At 53.3% G+C, this 17913-nt stretch overlaps 2 protein-coding genes across 2 annotated transcripts; both read right to left on the reverse strand.

The window, feature by feature from the left end:
• Positions 1 to 1259: 1259 nt before the first annotated feature.
• On the reverse strand, positions 1260 to 4308 carry B0T23DRAFT_427289 (uncharacterized protein; the record flags this gene model as incomplete). The annotated part of the gene is made up of 2 exons (XM_062840049.1): positions 1260 to 2192; positions 2254 to 4308. The coding sequence occupies 2 exons, from the start codon at positions 4306 to 4308 to the stop codon at positions 1260 to 1262; spliced, it is 2988 nt and encodes a 995-aa protein (XP_062693696.1).
• Positions 4309 to 9480: 5172 nt separating this feature from the next.
• Positions 9481 to 11543, reverse strand: B0T23DRAFT_315093 (kinase-like domain-containing protein; the record flags this gene model as incomplete). The annotated part of the gene is made up of 5 exons (XM_062834838.1): positions 9481 to 10011; positions 10068 to 10280; positions 10344 to 10405; positions 10465 to 10783; positions 11067 to 11543. The coding sequence occupies 5 exons, from the start codon at positions 11541 to 11543 to the stop codon at positions 9481 to 9483; spliced, it is 1602 nt and encodes a 533-aa protein (XP_062693697.1).
• Between the last annotated feature and the right edge of the window lie 6370 nt (positions 11544 to 17913).

Raw genomic sequence — 17913 nt, forward strand, 5'->3', positions numbered from 1 at the left:
GGGCGCCTAGTGGAGTCTGTGCTACTGTGAAATAGTCCCGAGTCTGGAATTGGCGGGAAGAGACGAGAGGTTGCCGTTGAGCGAAAGTCGGACAAGCGCGCTGTGTAATTCGGATACGCGATGGAATAGCTATTGATTGGCGAAAACGAAAGTGTTGATGAAGATGTTTCAACGAATGTGTTTCGGTGGTTGATTTGAAGACGACAACGAGAGAAGTTGGACAACCAGCCACCTGAGAAATGGGCAAAACAGGCTTCCCCGCCGTGTCCCTCGTGTTGTTTGGTTGCGTTGCGACTGCAAGAAACGGGAAACCAGCTGAAAGATGAACTGAGGGCCAGTGCAGAAAAGGGAGAATCGGGGCACAGCAGGGAATAATGACCACTAGGTGCCCCATCTGGCTGCCCGTCATTTGGATGCCAAGAGAGCCAAGGTATCCAGCTGGCAAATCAACAATCATCGCTTGCCTCAGTGGAGTCAAGTATGGGCGCCCCGCCAAGCATCCGCTTCTCCGTCCATTTGGCTTGTGATCTTCCAAGATCTTCAATATAAAACTCCCTTTCCAACCTCCACGCCTTTCCACCATCTCACCTTGACGTCTTGTCCATGTTCACTGCCTCACTGCCTCTTGGAACTGGCAACGAAATGATCATCATTTAGGGTACATAAAAACTACTCTTTCTACACTCTCCTTTTCTTTTACTAGGTGATTACGACCAACCAACGACTGACTACCACGGTACCCTGTGCTCTGCTCCTCCTCAGTCAGCTCTCGCCATACAAATGTCAACCACATATCTCGTCCGTCCTGCGCAGCCCAGCACACCACTTTGCAAAGCCCACACAGTCTAGTAACTATTTATGAAGAACAGACAAAGAAGAACATTACCGTGTCAATGCTATCAAGTTGATTTCCCTTTGCCCTTGTACACTTCACCGTCCCTTCCCAAACGCCATTCGTAAATGGATATATCAAACCACTGTAGCCGCCTCATGCCCTGGTCTTTAATGCGTTATCATGCCATCATTGCCATTGCCACCATCTCCTTCCGTGTCATGCCGAATAAAACTCCAGCCTTGCCACCCCCCTCCTCCTTCTTTGTCTCTATGCGTGTTTCCAGACAGACAATGCTTCAATGGGTTGAGGAAACACCGTCTATCAATGAACCAGCCCAGCCAATGCGAAATGCTCAAACGTTTTCTTGTACACCAACTTCCGTGCCCGTACACATACATCGAGTCATTAAAAGTCATAATCAAAGTCATCTCCTCCTACTATTCAGAGAACCCATGTCGAGTCGCATCACGGGGCGATCAATCTCCAAGCTCCTACTTGGAATGAGCCTGCCACCTGGTGTCCTTGGGTTGGCAACATTGACTCGGCCACGACGATGCGGCCTTACCGGTCCCTCTTCTTCGTCCGCGCTTCCTGACGAGTCATCCTCGTAGTCTTTGTTGGCTGGCAAATCAGAGCCAGTTACCACTTCATTGGAGTCGAAGAAGCCTTCGTCTCTGCTGGTCGGCCTAGGGATGCCTCTCACTGTGGCAACACTCTCCTGGCTGCCGCTTCGGTCACCCATCTGTGGTCGTCCGGTGTCCTCATAGTCCGCGAGCCTGGCAAAATAGTCTGCCAGGCCGTCAACACTAGGCGTACCAATGATGGCGTCGTATTGGGGCGGCGGCGTCATCAAATCGGCTTGGAGCGGCGGCGGGGGCTCGTCAGCATCAAATGCCGGTGGGTTGTATGATGGGCAGCGGATAAGGTGCATGGGCCGTTGCCGTTCGAGAGGGCTCGGTAGCGTGTGGCCCCGGGCTCGGTTAACAGGCAAGCCACCAGATTCCCGTGAATCATGGACGTGAGCGGCTTGAGGGATTGAAGGTAAGACCGATGCGCTGAGCCTGTTGAGGCCCAGTCGACTGCCACTAGGGCTCAGGACATCTTGCTCCACGAGCTGCAACTGTCCAAGCGGGCTGGATGCACTCCTGTCCACAACATCGGCATCAGGACAACCACAGGATGTCTGTTGACGCTCGAAGGGCATGGATCCATCTGAACCGTATTGAGGAAGTGCGGTATTCGCCTGCGTCGCACGGCAGTTCAGTACAGTAAACGGGCTGTCGATGCTGATTTCGAAATGGCGTCTACGCTTGCCCAACGGATCTTCAGGATCCAGTCGAGATATCCTCATGACAATCTGATGTGGAGTGTTAGTGAAGGACATTCCACGAGCTTCTTTCCGGGGAAATTGCACGTACCTTGATCCAGTGAAACACATTGACATTCTTCCAACTGCAGTCTGGGTGAAGCCGAAGGTTCTTATCCCGACTCATCATGGCGCATGTCGGGATTTGTACATTCATCTCAAGCTCGGTACTGCCCCAGAAGGTCTCCAAGCCAAGATCCAGATCACCCAGCAAGTTCTCAGTCTGGTTCGGCAACGGTGGCAGTGGCGCGTTTGTCCTGGCTGCTTGCACCATCCTTCGCGCTGCCGCGGACCGCCTGGCCTCTTCTCGTTGCTCAGGGCTTAGTTCACCACCGCTCAGAATGCGGAAGTCGCTGGATTCATACTGCTTGTCAAGGGGTTTCCCAGCAGATTTTTCGAGCAACAAGATCTTTCTCCCAGCATCCTTGCGGGTTACGTGCCTGTCGTTGGTCCAATACTCAATGTTCTCCGTCACAAACACCTTAAGCTTGTGTACTTGAACCTTGGCCAGCGGGGTGAGCTTGAAGGCAATGGGGATCTTGGCGCCAAGGGGAAAGCTCTTGCCAGAGATCATAATGTCGTAGTGCAGCTGATCTTCCCATTGCCTGCTAATAGAGATGGGTTCTGACATTTCAAGCGACATGGAATCCGGCAACCGAACGATGGACACCTCCTTGGTGCCGTGAAGATTGGGCTTGAAGGCACCCGCACGCTCTACCATTGCTTCCAACTCCCACTTGACAGATCCGTACTGCAGTTTGGTGGTCTCCAACTGGTGATGGTCAATGGGCAGCTCAAACGTGTACTCGTACGTACCAGGCTGGAACACCTTGTACCCCTTTGCATAGATTTGGTTTGCAAAGGGAGAGTCGCCTTTACCAAAACTCCGAGAGTTGACAGAATTGAGCGAGAGCCTCTTGAGCTCCTTGGCAGTCAGGCTGGTTGAGTGCCGGCTCTTGCCGGTGAGGTGGGAGAAGGAGCCATTGGAGAAATTGGAGGACAGAGAACTCCGAGGGTTGTGGTTGCACCCACTTCCCTTGAGCGAGTATGTGCACTGGTTTCCATATTCCGTCTCCCACTGTCCGCCATGGATTGCCTGGAAGAAGACCAAAGACTGTGTTCGCAGAACCTGCTCTTCATATGTTTCTGTCTTGTTGGGTGGAATCCCTTCTGGCCATTCTGTCCTCGCTTTACCTACGAGCTTCAATGTCACAGACTTGAGCTTAACGTTCTTGGACACGTTCAGCTGGAGTTTTCCGCGGAGTAAAGCGGATGCGCCGTGACTTTCTTCCCGGGCACGGTCATTGTGGTCGAACCCAGTCAAGAAGACATTGGGCTCCGCCAACACTATCGAACATGTTACACCGCTTCCGGATGCAACAGGCTTCTGGACTTCGGTGATTGATGAACTTGCCGACTTGCAAGTGCAAGCAGACATTACGCTATTCCGGTTGTTGGGTAGCAGCACCATGGGAGATGCGGGTGTAGGAGCGACGGCAGTCATGGCGGACTGGTCGACTGTGGGCTCCGGGCGTACTGTTGGCTCGTACTTGGATCTGCGAAGGTGCCCGATCAAACTCGACGCCCTCGATCTCCTCGTCCTGGGGGCGGTATCGGTGGCTTGGGACGCCAGCGTGGCTGATTTTGGTGGTTTCCTTGCCTTGATGGAGAAGACAGACAAGACCTTGTCTATGACTTTGTGGACCGCTTCCCCGGCCGGGGGTAGTAAACGAACGGGTGGAAGCTGCTCGGATCTTCTTCGTCGAGCTTTCTCCTCGGCTTTTCGACGCTTGTTGTGCTTCTTCTCCGCCTTTTTCCTCGCTTTCCTGTCCTTGTGCTCCTTTCGCTTCCGGACCTTTTCAGCAAGGGGGTCAGGTCGTAGCTCGTGCGGAATAAAACCGGGAGGATATGCTACAATGTGAATCGAGTGTGGACGGCGTTGACGAGGCCCTATCAAGGGGCTGGGAAAAGAAGGGGTTGTTGGAGATGCTGAAGCGCTGCGGCCGTTGCGACCTGTGGTAGGGGTGTAGTAGATGGATCCACGAGAAGATGACGAGTACGGCTGACGTCGCTGTCGAATACGTTGCTGGGGGCCTGTTGAATACATTGTGGGCTAGATTAGAGACTGGTCCTGGCTAGGCGTGGTCTGAAAGGTGAGAGTAGACGGGGGGCGGAGATGTGACTGGTATGCTACCACCAACAGCAACACAGTTTGATCGGTCCGCCACGAAGCGGATGTAGAGAAAGGTGGCAAGAGGTGACATGAGAGGAGGATGAAAAGAACGGCAGAAGACCAAGGTGATAACAAAGAGTGGAGTGGAAAAACGTTGTGCAGTGTGTAGTCCGGCAGCAGAGGGGCCGAAGAGACGGGAGAAAATCGTGACGGGGGGGAGGGGAGTTTGTGGACTTGACGAGAGTAGTTAGGAGAAAGAGGGAGAGGGGGAGTGGAACTTGGGGAGGAGGGTTTGGCCAGCAACGGGATACAATGCGGTTGTGCCAGAACCAGCAATGCCTGCCGGCCCGGGAAGTGAGGTGAGGTTGGTGGTGAAGTGCGTGATGGTCACGGCGGTGGAGGTGGAAGTGGAAGTGGAAGTGCCCCTGCTAGTCGTAATAACAACCGTTGGTAGTAGTGTCCATATTACGGGAAGGCGGGAGTGACGGGACGAATGAGACGGGACTCGGAGCCTGGAACCAGCGTCCTCCATGAAACCCATGTGGAGTGATGGGATCTGGAAGAGGGCGGGACCTGGGACGGGGACGGGGACGGGGAGCTGATCTCTCTTTCAAGGTTGGGGACGTGGTGCCATGTTGGACAGGTTGGACAGGCATGATCCGGATCGAGCAGGTTGATGAAGACGGAAAGAGCGACCATTTCCTCCCTCTCCGCTCTCCAAGACGAGTAAGCAGGCATATCGCGTTGTGACGATACGGATACACAGCTCAGTCATCCTCACATTATCCCCACGCTGAACCACGATAAACCATGACCCAACGGTGCACACACACTGGCCCGTGTACACCTCACAACAACCATTCACAGGGAGACCGTGACGATGGAACTATGACATGGACCTGGACCGCGGTGACGGGGGGATTTGAACCATCTCACACACGGCACTCTCAAACGTCAATTTGAGCCATTCAGCGCACTGGCGCTGCGTTCGCCATGCACAACGCACGCTCATCTCAGCTTGACTCCAGTCAGGAGTGACAAGGTAAGGCTGGCTGAGCGAAACTTTGTGTAAACCAACGAAGAATGGCAGATGGCCGTCAGACTAGTCTTAACAGCTGCACCTGTGCATAGGTAGAGATGCCGCCAGCGAGTGGCCAAGATCGGATCAGGTACCGTAATGGTCCATGTCATCAACATGTGGGGAGCTGCTGGTGAAAGGGGAAAGGGAGCAGTTGAGGTTGGGATGATGACAGTGAGATGATGGATGGGAGGGAAGTCGACTGGACGTTGGACTCCCGCCCGCCCATTACAACTTAAAGTAACCTCCGTCCATCGTTCCTTGGCTGTTCGTTGTGTCCGGATCTCCCGTTTGGGTGACCGTGCACTTCCATCCTGCTAAGTATGATGGGTGGATGTGGATGGGATTGTGCATGAGGTTCTGTCTAGATCTAGACTCTCAAACTGCCCCATACTCGGGGTACGTTGAGATGGAAAGAGCCCAGCTGGGGAAATAATGGCTGTGCGGTGGGGGAGGGAAAGTGCAACAAACCGCAACTTGTGTCCTCCTTCCCATTTTTCCCACATTTTTCAGGTGTTGAGAAGAGAGGAATGCGCATAACGCCGATGCTGGCCAAATGCGAATTTGAAAAAATAGAAAAAAAAAAAAAAAATTATTAAATTGAAAATGCAAAAAGAGGCACCGCGGTAAAACTAAAACACTGGGGGATGCAGGTTGCCATGGGCGCGCGTGTATGTGATATAGTAAAGTCTCATATAAAGACAAAAATCATGACACGTACCTGTACCTCTCTGATCATGAGCACGCCCGCTATCTCCGCGCTTCTATGGCTGCTGGGCGCAATCAACCGTCCGTGTTATCGGGTAGTGGTGAGCTGTTTGGGTGGTACAGTAATTTGCGGAATCGCAATCCCGACCTGCACAACGCTCGCTCTGTGTTGTTGCTGTTGCCGGTGTGTTTTGCAAGATGTGCAATATCAGTACGACAAGGCCCAGGGGTTGGTCGTTGCCTTGGTCTGGGTCTTTGTCGTAAAAAAAAAAAAAATAGTCCGTTCCTTGTCGGGCGGCTCAGCAAGTGTTGGTTATGATAGCAAACCGCTTGACCCAAGAAAGAAGCCGCGGTGCCGGAACGGCCGAAGGGAGGACCGGGCGTTCACTCAGTGTGCCGTTGTTGGTCTTTGTGCGTGTGGCAGTGTCGCGCCGTAAGCCGAGGTGGTGGTGATGAGGATACTGTGGTAATGGCTCGAGATTGGGTGGTAATAGTCGAGGGAGTCGTGTGCTCGTTGATAGACGTGGAAAAGGTTAGGCAACAAAATCAATCAGTCTGACTGGTGAATCCGGCAAAAGTGTCTCAGGCCCGGGAGTTGTTGAGTTGAGGTCGGATGGTCACGCTACGAGGGTGCCAGGATGACGGGATGTTGCGCGCGGGCGGTACTTGGGTAAACCCTCTGCAGTAGGATATGTATGTATGTATATCCTCGGTCTCTGCTGGCCAAGGTTAGACTCGTGGTGTCGTTGGGTCAAAGATAGATAGATATGACGGACCAGGGCGCAGGGAGGGCGTTGGTAGTGTACAAGACTGGGGACCTCGACGCGGCGAAGAAAAAAAAAGAGTTGGAACCAGGAACTTGAAACAAGAGGCTGTCGGGACGGTGAAAGGGGATGGGGAATTGAGGGACCGTGGTAGTAGCATGATATTACCAATCGACGCTATGAAAAAGCAAAACACCAAGTCAATGGAGAGCAAGACCCAGCATTATTTTTGGAGGCAAGGCGAGGGAAGAAACACCCTGATTTTCGCGCCCAGGACAGGACTCATCATCGTTCCCAGCTGGCTCTGCATCTCCATTGGACCATCTTTGGGTCTCAAGAGTCTGGAGACGGTCTGGTCGGAGATCAAGGTTGTCTTGGACGAGATGCAAAGACAGCCATGGGGGACGCCATGATCTCCACCAATGCAAGTATGATGTATTCTCAACGCCCGAATCCCTACCATCCCTGCCTGTGCTGCCCTTTTTCCCCACTGCCGCTAACAGGAAAGGTGGAGGAACTGGGCATTCTTGGCACCGATAGGGTCGCACTCGGTGGATACCAGGGCACAGGTCCGCCCGAACTCTTGTGATGAGGTGCCAGAAATGCCCTTTTTTTCCCTAGCATGACACTCATCGATCGTGTTCCGTTATCGCTCAGCACTTTCTGACAGAGACTCCCGAGGGTCCCGGACGGGCAAGATGAAGACGGAGGATCATGATGGAATCGATATTCTGTTGTTATTGCGCCCAAACTGTTAATGGATAGACGACCTACTTAGCCAACCGATGCCGATGTGGCCGCCCGCGTACCTTAGACTGGCAATAGTGTCCATGTACACACACATTCACACACATGCCATACACACCTACCACGACTTGTGAATCAGTCCAGAAACGGAAGAGGCACGCATTGGATCGAACAAGGGGAAAAAAGTGAGGATGGCACCGAGACACCAACGGCCAAACTTAAATCCAACGAACCTTTCAAGCATGCTTTGATCCTCCACCCCTCCTCTACAATACACTACATCACCATCTACAGCACATCGGTATACCTATACGTACATACTTTCTTCCCTCTTCCCTCCCGTTGGTGCTTGTGCGGCCGCGGTAGCTTAAGCGGCGGCGCATTACAATACGGCGCGGCACTCGTTGAAAACTTTTGAGGTGTGTTGATCATTGTGGGTGAGAGACATATTTGATTTCAAAGACAGATCTGAAACTGTCAGGTTGTTGTGTACCTAGTATTAACCTACACTAATATGTATGTAGTTCGAGACCGAGATATCTCGGTATCTCCACATCCAGATACATACTGCGTAAAACAGTACCTACCTACCTCTACGCCAGGTCCCCTCGCCCCTCTCGGCGATGCATGAACGGCTGTCCTGGCACTTCCAGCCTGTGTCGTTTTTGCCTTGACATCCGCTGCCAGGGACATGACTCTATACATACGGGAATAAACGGCACAGAATTCCCCTTCATTGATTCCGTCCCCATCAAATTAACTTTGCTTGTCCGAGGAGTGTCCAACAATGCAGAAGAAATGCGAGGAAGGAAATTCCCGTCCACTAACAGACCGACCGGCGCCAAGCAGCACAAGCATTGACAATGCCCCAGGGGTGCTTTGTACACTAAGGAAGGCACAGGGAGCGCCTCCACAGCCCCCATTCCCTACGTCATTATAGCGGGTACACACAAGTGTGAATCAGGGCAGGCCCGGGCACCAGTTCCACGCTTTTCCTCTAGCTGCTGACCTATTGGGTACCAAGCAAGTGGAAGATACACTACACGTACAGTCTCGCTGGGCACCTTCGCTTCGTTGTCGCTTCTTCGTCTTTTTTTTTTTTTCGGTTTTTCGTTTTTACTTTGAGATTTCCTCTAGTGCCGGCCTCTTTTCAAACATCCAATTCCGAGGCCCCGAAGCGAATGCAACGCGCGACTCGAAAGGGAACTGCAGACAGACGCTTCGTTACGCGCCATGCCTGTCACTTTTACTAATGCCATCTTGACGACCCATGACACAAAGTGCCCGTTCATACACGCCCAGCGGGCGAGGTGCTTTAGCCGTGAAGTCACCGAGTAACTTGAATGAAAGAAATAAAGGGATCGCCGAGGCTTTGCTAGTGGCTGTATATTCTGGGACACCTTGACGGCCTGACAGCCATATTTACCATGCAGTACACGTGTAGAGGTATCGAAGTCCATGGAACGGACAACCCTCCGAGATCGCCCTTCCATACACCTTCGCCATCGCCATCATTCCCGCGACACTTTGCGGTTTCTTCGGCTTGTCGTCGTCACGGTACCGTAGCATGATCGACCGCCGCCTTAGCTCGCTTAGCTTGCCTGGTGCTCGTGGGCTGATCATCCCCGTCGTCGAATCAGCACTGCCGCGTTTCACATCACAGCCCTGGGCCTGACAGAGCCAAGGGACTCGGAACCCATCTTGGCTTTCAGTTACCATGCATTCTACTCGCTTGAACGAACGTTGCCCTAACTTTAATGACTACGGATAACCTGAACTGAATAGAAATGCTTCCCCCAGAACACGCGATTAGTCCCTCCAGAATCTGCGAGGCTGTGGTTGTCGTCGAATCACGGGCCGGTGATCCTCATCTGCCCTCCGTCTTCGTATCCTCTCCAAGTCCAAGATACTCTCGTTCGAAAACACCTTTCCGAACCGAGCCCTCGCTGCCCCGCCGAACCGGTTCGGAGGATGAGCACCCATATTCCAACGCTCACGGGCAGGAGCTGGAGGCGGTGCCGGCCGCCGCCTTTCTGGCTCTCCGTAGAATCTCTTGGCCCATGCTCTCGCTTCCTCCTCCGAGTTGTTTAATCTGGTCCTCAGCTTGTCCTTTATGTGCACCTCGAGCTCCCTGAGCGTGGGTCGCGATAACGGAGAGTGGTACAAGCACTGCGCAACCACTCTTCTCAGATCTCGGTCCGTGTCATCGTACCGCCCAGAGTACAACAGATCACCCCCGTAGGTAGCATCTTTCACCGGTCGGTCGAACACCCTGCTGGCGTATACAAACGGTTCCTTTTTCTCATTGGGCCAACACAAGGTGATCAAGGCATACATGGTCTGAGAACGGCCCCAGTTAGCCTTTGAGCGACAAGCGTCTAGTCAAGATTACATACCCAACCCATCTGCCAAAGGTTCATGCTTTCTCGATAGTTGCCCGCCGTCGGTGCCCCGTCGGAGGCTGGTGCGGCGATGTGCCAATCCCATTCTTCGGTAAACTGTTCAGGTGTGTAGAGATAAGCTTTGCCAGACTGGCGGGCATACCATACTCTTTCCGTCTCTCGCCGTGCGCGGAAATTGAAGATTTCTCCTAAGCCCAAGTCGCCAATCTGTTTGTAGCCATTGTCAGTTGATGTTGTAACCTCTTTATCTTGTCTGAACGGTTCACCTACCTTGTGTATCGGCGCAATTGCATGGTTACGTTGTCCATATGTGCCAAAGCCTCCCACCAGAACTGTTGCAGTCAGTAAGTCTCTTCCATCCATCTTCAATGGTCATCGGCCATCCACTCACGATTAGTAGGATCAATATCAAAGTGAACCATTGTATCTCTCGGGCTCTCGTTGAAATCCTTAGCTGACTCTTCCGCCCTCCACTTCGTTCCGGGGTAAGCCAAAGCAACCAAACCGCGCACAAGGCAGTCGAAGATGGTCCATAGTGCCCTGTCGCTGAACGTTTTTCGTTCTTTGGCCATTTTGACGATCCATTTCTCCAAGGTGCCACGCTCCATGAACTCGAGAAAAAGGCCGCCGGCTGCGAGGTCGCTCTCTTCGATGGCTTCTTCGGCGGCGAGGTTGTACATGTGGAGGACGTGATGGGCGTCGCGCATCAACTGTAGGGAAAAGAGAATTAGTATAGAGTTCTTTTGGTTGACAGTCTCTGACATGGTTCTTTCTCAAACAGTCTTGACCCTCCTCGGATTATCTCTTCTTCCTCCTCCTTCTTCTTCTTCTTCTTCTTCTTCTTCTTCTTCTTCTTCTTCTTCTTCTTCTTCTTCTTCTTCTTCTTCTTCCCACTCACTGAACCGCCTACACTATTACTTCCCCCCAAGCAACCCATCTTTAAATAAAAAACAGAAAAAAAAAAAAGAAAAAAAAAGAGAGAAGCAAACACACCTCATAATTCCTCCTCTCCTTCTCAATCGTATCCCTTCCCTCCAACTCAATCTTCACCACCACCTTTTCCCCTCCCCCCTGGCCCCCTCCAGGTCCAGGTCCAGCAGAAGACATACTAAACAAACAAGCCATCCCAAACCCTCCCCACCCCAACACCTTCTCGAACCTCATCCCCTCCTGCGCCAGTAGTCGTTCCAATCTGCGCGCCCGTCTCTGCACCCCCGTCGACGGCCCTTCCTTCTTTTCATCCTCCTGACTCTTTCGATACGGCTCCGGCTCCCGAAAGGTATGTCTCCCCGGATGAAGATGATGAGGAGGCGGGGGCCCAAACCCTGGCCAGCGCGCAGGTCGACGACGGGGGAACTCGAGGTTGTGGATGGCCTCGCGGCGTTTTTGGCGGGACCAGGCCGAGGCTCGGCCCATGCGGTGAAAGGCAAAGTAGTCGGTTTGTTCGCGTTGGACGTCGCGGAGTCCCATCTTGTCGGTGGTGATGATAGCTCTGTTGAGGAAAATGCTGTGGTGGAGGAGGTGTGGACAGGCGGGTTATCTTGGTGGCCCGGTGGGTACTTTATTGTGAACAGTATGTAGTCTGTGATACTAGGTTGGCACCTCAGAGACCTGTGTGAGTTGGACAAGTTACAGTGATGCTAATCTTCTAAGCCGGGTAAGTATGTCAAGAAGTGTCTTCTCACTCTTAGCCGGCGTCAACTGCATGGAATATACTATTCGTAAGTTGGTGTTGATACGTTGTCAGCAATCTTGAGATTTTCCGAGAAAGCGACATCCTTCTTTCTCTAGAATCAAAATGTGGCTTGAAGAGCCAGGCTAGATTCAAGGCCTCCATAAAGACCCATTAGCAGTCTTTGGACAAAGCATGTAGTCCAAGGTCAATGGGAGCTTTGGGCGGTCAACTCCAAAGGTGTAAGATCGGAGCCCATTCAAGATTATCCCGGAAGCGGGAGGACTGACAAAGAATAGGCCACATATTTCAAGATGATCAACTTACTGTTCATAAACTCTCATTGTTCACCACCACAGAAAGTCAGAACAGGTCCAAGTCCAAAGTCTTGTATTATTATCATCCAATGTCCTCCTATTTGATCCTCCTCCATTACCTTCAATATCTGGGTATCCTACAATCATCTCGTCTTGTACACATGACCACCGCGTTTCTAACTGTAGCCCAAACATGTTGCCCTGGTCATGATCCTATCGTTAACCGTCATAAAAAGCCATGAAAAAAACCTCCTTCGCGCTTGCCGCCCATTCACGTTCTTTCTTATAGTTGCGCTTCGCGCCACAAGATGCCATGCTAATGTATGTGTATGCCAGAAATGACGATGCCTTGCCCTTTTCTTCTCTTTTTTAATCCAACGTGATAACCACTCCTGAAGCTTTTCCATAAGATACAAGGAGAGCTCATACAAAAGGAATGTTGAAGTGGTTGTACATGAAGACAAATGAACAAGTGAATGCTGATTTGGCAAATTCCGCAAATGACAAATCGCGAAATGTGAGTATGTGTCATGGACACAGTTTGTAGGTGATGGTCGGACATGGCAGGAAAGGGGAAAAAATAAAAAGAAAGAGCGGAAATACCGGTTGGCCGGTGGCGGGGCGGAAAAACGTCTAGCGCTCAAAGCCAGAGCGACTTCCTCTTCTCCTTGTGTTTCTTCCTGTCTCTGTATTCCCTGGCCGTTGTCAGCTCAAGGTTCCTTTAGATACCGGCGGCGTAATGAAGTAAAACTGACACGGCGCTTCTGTCGCTGGAGTTTCGCACGACGACCATATCCTTGTCCTTCTTCCTCCTGCTCCTGCTGCTGCTCGACTTTTCCTCGTACCTATCACGCGACGACGCCCGAGACCTACTGTCGCGGCTGGATTTGCGATGGTGGTGAGCGACGACCAGTGACGTTTGAAGACCCTCGAGCTGGCCGCGAGCTGAGCCCAACTGGGCCGCAAGACGGTTGTTCTGGTCTCTCAGGTAAGCAGCCTCCTCCATCCGACGCTCGATCTCATGGTGCTTTGCATCCAACTCGGCCCTGAGCTCCGCGGTAGTCACGTCGGGATCCGAGTTGAGTTCGTCCTGAAGTCGAATAACCTTGTCCTGAAGCTCCCTCACCCGCTTCACAAGCTCCTCCCTGTTTGCCATGATGGAAGGGAGTTGGTCGGCCTCAGCCTGCGCCTTGTTAAGCTTCGCTTCCAGCCTGGACACCTTGTCCTGAAGTTCAGAAACTACTTCACGGACTGCGTCCCTCTCGCCAGCCAGGGCGGGGACCTTGTCTGCATCGCTTTGTAGCGTCGCGACACGAGTCTCGAACTCGGCAACCTTGGCCTCCAGCTCAGTGACCTTGGACTCCAGCTCGACCTTGGAAACGCTGAGGTTGGCAACTTGGTATTCCAGCTCAGCCTTGGCGCTTTGTAGACCTGGAACCTTGTCTGCCTCGGCCTGGAGAGCGGCGTTGAGCCCAGAAAGCGTCATCATGTTGCCCTTTGCGGCCTCAAGAGACTCGCGCATTCTCGCCAACTCTTGCTCGGCATTGAGCTTTTGAGTGGCAATCGACACGTTGGCAGTCTGCGCTCCCGCCAGATCGGTGTTGAGGGTGGTGAGTAGTACCCGTCCATTCAACCTCTCAGCCTCCAGATCCTCAATTTGCTTCTTCAGGCCAGCCTTGTCGGATTCGAGACCCTCGATCAGCATGCGGAGGTTGACACCTTCAGCCCTGAGCACGGCAATCTCACCCTCCAACGTGCCGACCTTGTTACTCTGACCGGCACTGGACATCTCAAGCTCATCAATGCGCGTGGTGAGAGCGGTGGACCTAGCCTCGGCTGTGGTGAGCTTGCTCTCCAAGTCAGCCCGAGCTGCTTCCACTGCGGCCTTGGCCTCCTCCAGTCCCGCCTTCTCCTTCTCCAGCTCGGCGATTCGCTGTTTAAGCTCCATCTCTGCCTTCTCTGCCGCTAGAGCGAGCTTCTGCTTGTCCTCCGCAGCATCATCAATCAGCTTTTGACGCATCTGGTCGCCAAGGTGCTTCGCATCGGTGAGAGTGGCAACCTCGCCAAGAAGCACTTCTTTGGTGATCCTCAACTCATCGAGGTTGGTGTTCAACTTTTCAATCTCCTTGTCCCTCAAATCACGTTGCTCTTCGAGGGCATTGTTCGTGATCCTCATAGTCGAGATTTGCTGCATGAGACGAACCTCATGTTCGGACCGATCTCCCTGCAGGGATTTGATATCTTCCTCCAGACGGGTGACGGTAGCCTTGAGGGTTTTGCTAGTCTCCTTGAGATCGTCCCTTTCTTTCTGGACTTCGCTGAGCATTGCGCTAGTTGCTGCACAAGTAGTCTTGTACTCGGCGGCGGTTCTGGTTTCGTTGTCAAGCTTGCCTTGTAGCTCAGCTTGCATCTCAGCCTTTTCCGCACGCGTAGCGTTCAGTTGTTGCTCCAGCTCCGCCATCCTGCGGCCTTGCATATTGAGGTGGTGTTGAAGCTCGTCCATCGTTTGTCTCTCTGCCTCCATCATGGCGACAACCTCGTCCTTTTCGTGGTAAGCGTCGTCTCTTTCGTTCTGCATCGCCTCGACATCATCTTCCAGGGCGGCCTGGTCCTCGAGAAGTTCCGCCACCTCGGCCATGCTCTCCTGAAGCTCCTCCCGAAGTTTGCGCTGATCGTCACGCAGGTGAATTACCTCGGCCTCCTTGTCACTGAGCTGCGACTTGAGGTTGTGTTGGCCATTGCGCAGCTTCCTGTTCTCTTCCTCCAGCTGGTTCATTTTACCCAAAAGGTTCTCCTCCTTGTTCTTCTGGTACCAAGCCTTCGCATACTTCTCATCCAGAAGCTTTTCCTGGTTCTCACGCAGGCCTCTCGCTTCGGTCTCGAGCTCATCAATCTTGCGAAGAAGCTCCAGCTCGGACTCCTTGTGCTCGTGCTCTTTGCTCAGCAGCACGCTTTGTCCGTTGCGCAGCTCCCTGACCTCAATCTCGAGGTTGGCGATCTTGCGTTTAAGGTTTGTCTCCATCAACTGTTGTTGCCTCAGCTCTTCTTGGCTGGAACTCCGGTGATGCACCCTGATCTTAACAGATGGCAAAGGCTCACTGTTTGTTCGGGCAACGACCATGTCAGTCCGCGACGAGGGGCGGGGAGATGGTTGCGGCACGCGAAGCTGCGAACTGCGAGGTGGGTGGTTGGAGCTAGCAACGCTGGTGTCATCAGAATCAGACCCGGTGGTGCTACGGGTAAACCGGACGGTAGAGTGTGCTGACTTGTTGGACTTTGAGGAGGATCTGAAAATGCTGGTTGGTGTTACATCACTGGCGCAGTCCGAAAGGGAGAGTCTCGAGTCGACCGTAGTCGCCAGAGTGCTGGTGCTGTTGGAGTGCATCGAGGATTCCGAAACGGACTCGGTTTCGGTATCCTGATCGTGATAATCGTGGGGTCGGTTGTCAAGGACATAGCGTGGCGCAGGAATCGTGCGCACATTGCTAGGAGGAGGGCCGTAGGGACCATCGTGAGGGCCCTGAGGAGGGGTTGGCACCCGGGAGGGGCGTAGGTTAACGGTGGCACGACGTTCTTCGGGGAGGTTGATTATAGGGATCTTGGCCCTGAGCACCCTGCGTGGGAGGCCAATCGAACCAGTGGTTGCGTGGTGTGGGAGGGGAGGGCGTCCGGGCATTCCAGGGGCCAGATGGATCTGAGAGGGCATGGGAGCTCCTCCCCTTGAGGGGACTCTTTGAAGAGCCATATGAGGGCTGGGCGAGGGTATGCGGGAAGCAGGTGATGGCAATCGAGGAGAGGGTATCCGTGACGGAGAGGAAAGTCTGGCCGGAGAGGGTATCCGGGAAGGCATGGAGAGGCGCTTCTGCTGTAGGCTCGTCGCCATGGGCTGGCCATTCATGACCATGGGGTTCATCATGGTAGGGCCACCCGAGAGAACAGAGCTGCCGACATCAGAGCCGCCCGTCTCGGAACCGCTTCCTACTTCGGGGATGTTGGACGAGGCCAAAGATGAGTCCGAGTTTCGTCGAGCACGAGACGGTGTTGGTGGTGGGCGGCCGCCCCTTCGGAGAATAGACTTTGGTTGACCGTTTTGAGGAGGTCCCCGTCTGTTTGTGAGTTGGAGAGGCCAGCTCGAAGTTCTGTTGGTGGGAGTAGCGGTGCTGGCAGTGCTGGCGGTGCTGGCGGTGCTAATAGTGCTTCCCGTGCTGCTGCTGACATTGCTGAGTCTGTCGTCCGAGACAGAGAAACCCCTCATGTGCCCCGGTCCTCCACCTGGCATAGGTCGTTGTGGGTATGGAGATCGATCTCCCATCGTGTCTATCTTAATGTGTGGTGGTGAGGTTGTGATGTTGTGATATGAGGCTTCGGTGTTGTGTTTGCGTTCGTGTGTGTGTCTGCGGTTGTGTTCTGTGTATGACGGCCAATGCTTGCTCGGGCGTGCAACAACAGAGTGCAGCCGGGTGTATATGAATATGTACCGGTTGTCAGGTTTTCGAGCTCCAAGCGAGAGTGTGTGTGTGTATGTGTGTGTGTTATGTGTGACTGGGCAGGTCTAGGTCTGGCCAGGTATTGGAAGGAGGTATATGTGTGTGAGTGGGGGGGGAGGGATGGATGTATTAAGAGTGCTTGGTTGGTTTGGGTATTAAGTAGGCAGGTACGGGTGGTTTGTTTGTGACAAGAACGAATGTGTGTATGTAGGCAGGTAGTGATTAGGTATTATTACGAAGATGGTACTGACTGAGAAGGAGTAAGTAATTCAGGTCGGGAGTTCAGGGTGGAAGAAGGGACCTCGAACGCGGGCTTCAGCTGAACTTGTATAGTCACAAATGGGCATTCACACGCTTGTTATGTTTCGCCGCCTCTTCTGACTGTCTAGGTAGCAAGCAGCTAGTCTGTCTAGCCGCTGGGGACCTGGATGGAGACCTGGAAATCGGCCCCAAGGTGCGTTAAGCTTGTTATTCGGTGAGGAGAGCCAAAGTGCGGCTTCCCTGCCAATCCCGAGACTTGTGCTGCACGCAAGAGGGAGGGAAAGAGAAGTGGAAACAACGAAGCGGGCCCCGATACGTGTTCCCTGGATGGGCCTGTGGTTATAGGGTGCTGGTTCTAGGCTGTTGCTGGACCGCAGCCCAGGGCAGTGTACACTAGGTAGACGGGAACCAAGGGAGGCGGTGGTGTATGTTGTTGTCGTTGTTGCCGTCTTGTTCACTTTTGCTGTCTGCCGTCGTCTGATGCGTGGTCGATGGCAATGGATGCCCGGTGAGCGGGCTGCCGGAGATCTTTTGTTCTTCTTTCTGACCCGAGGAAGGAATGGAGCAGGACAGTCAGCACAAGTGGAAATTGCAAGTGGCCCAAAGCAGGAACCGGATTGGATTTCCACCTAGTTTGTGTGCATCTGGACTTGAAAGTACACTAAGGTACGAGGGAAGGTGCAGTGCTCGTGCAGTTGCAGGTTGTTGCAGTTGCGTCTGCAGTAGTGTAGTGGGCAGTGGGCAGGAGGTAGCAGACAGTAGTGGTGGTCGGTATCAAGGTCACTCGATGTGTACGAGTCTCTCTGTATGGGAAGAAGCCCAGGACCAGGGACTGAAGATCTTCAGCGTGGGCCGAAGCACGGAAGGCGGGCAGGAGGCGGGCATGAATGGCCGGAGGGGCACCACCAAAGCCATCATGCAGAGCGGACCGGGGGGTCAGGGTAGAGTAGGATGAGGACGGGACGGACTGACAGCATGCCGTGAGGAGGGGGATCAGCCGAGCTGACTGAGAGAGAGAGAGAGAGAGAGAGACAGAGCGGACAGGAACGAGGAAATGGCGAATGTGTGCAGTGTGTGTGTGACCTTGCGGTGGCCGACCTCTT

Source organism: Neurospora hispaniola (genome assembly GCF_033458365.1).
Source record: "Neurospora hispaniola strain FGSC 10403 chromosome Unknown B0T23scaffold_3, whole genome shotgun sequence".
NCBI classification, from domain to species: Eukaryota; Fungi; Ascomycota; class Sordariomycetes; order Sordariales; family Sordariaceae; genus Neurospora; species Neurospora hispaniola.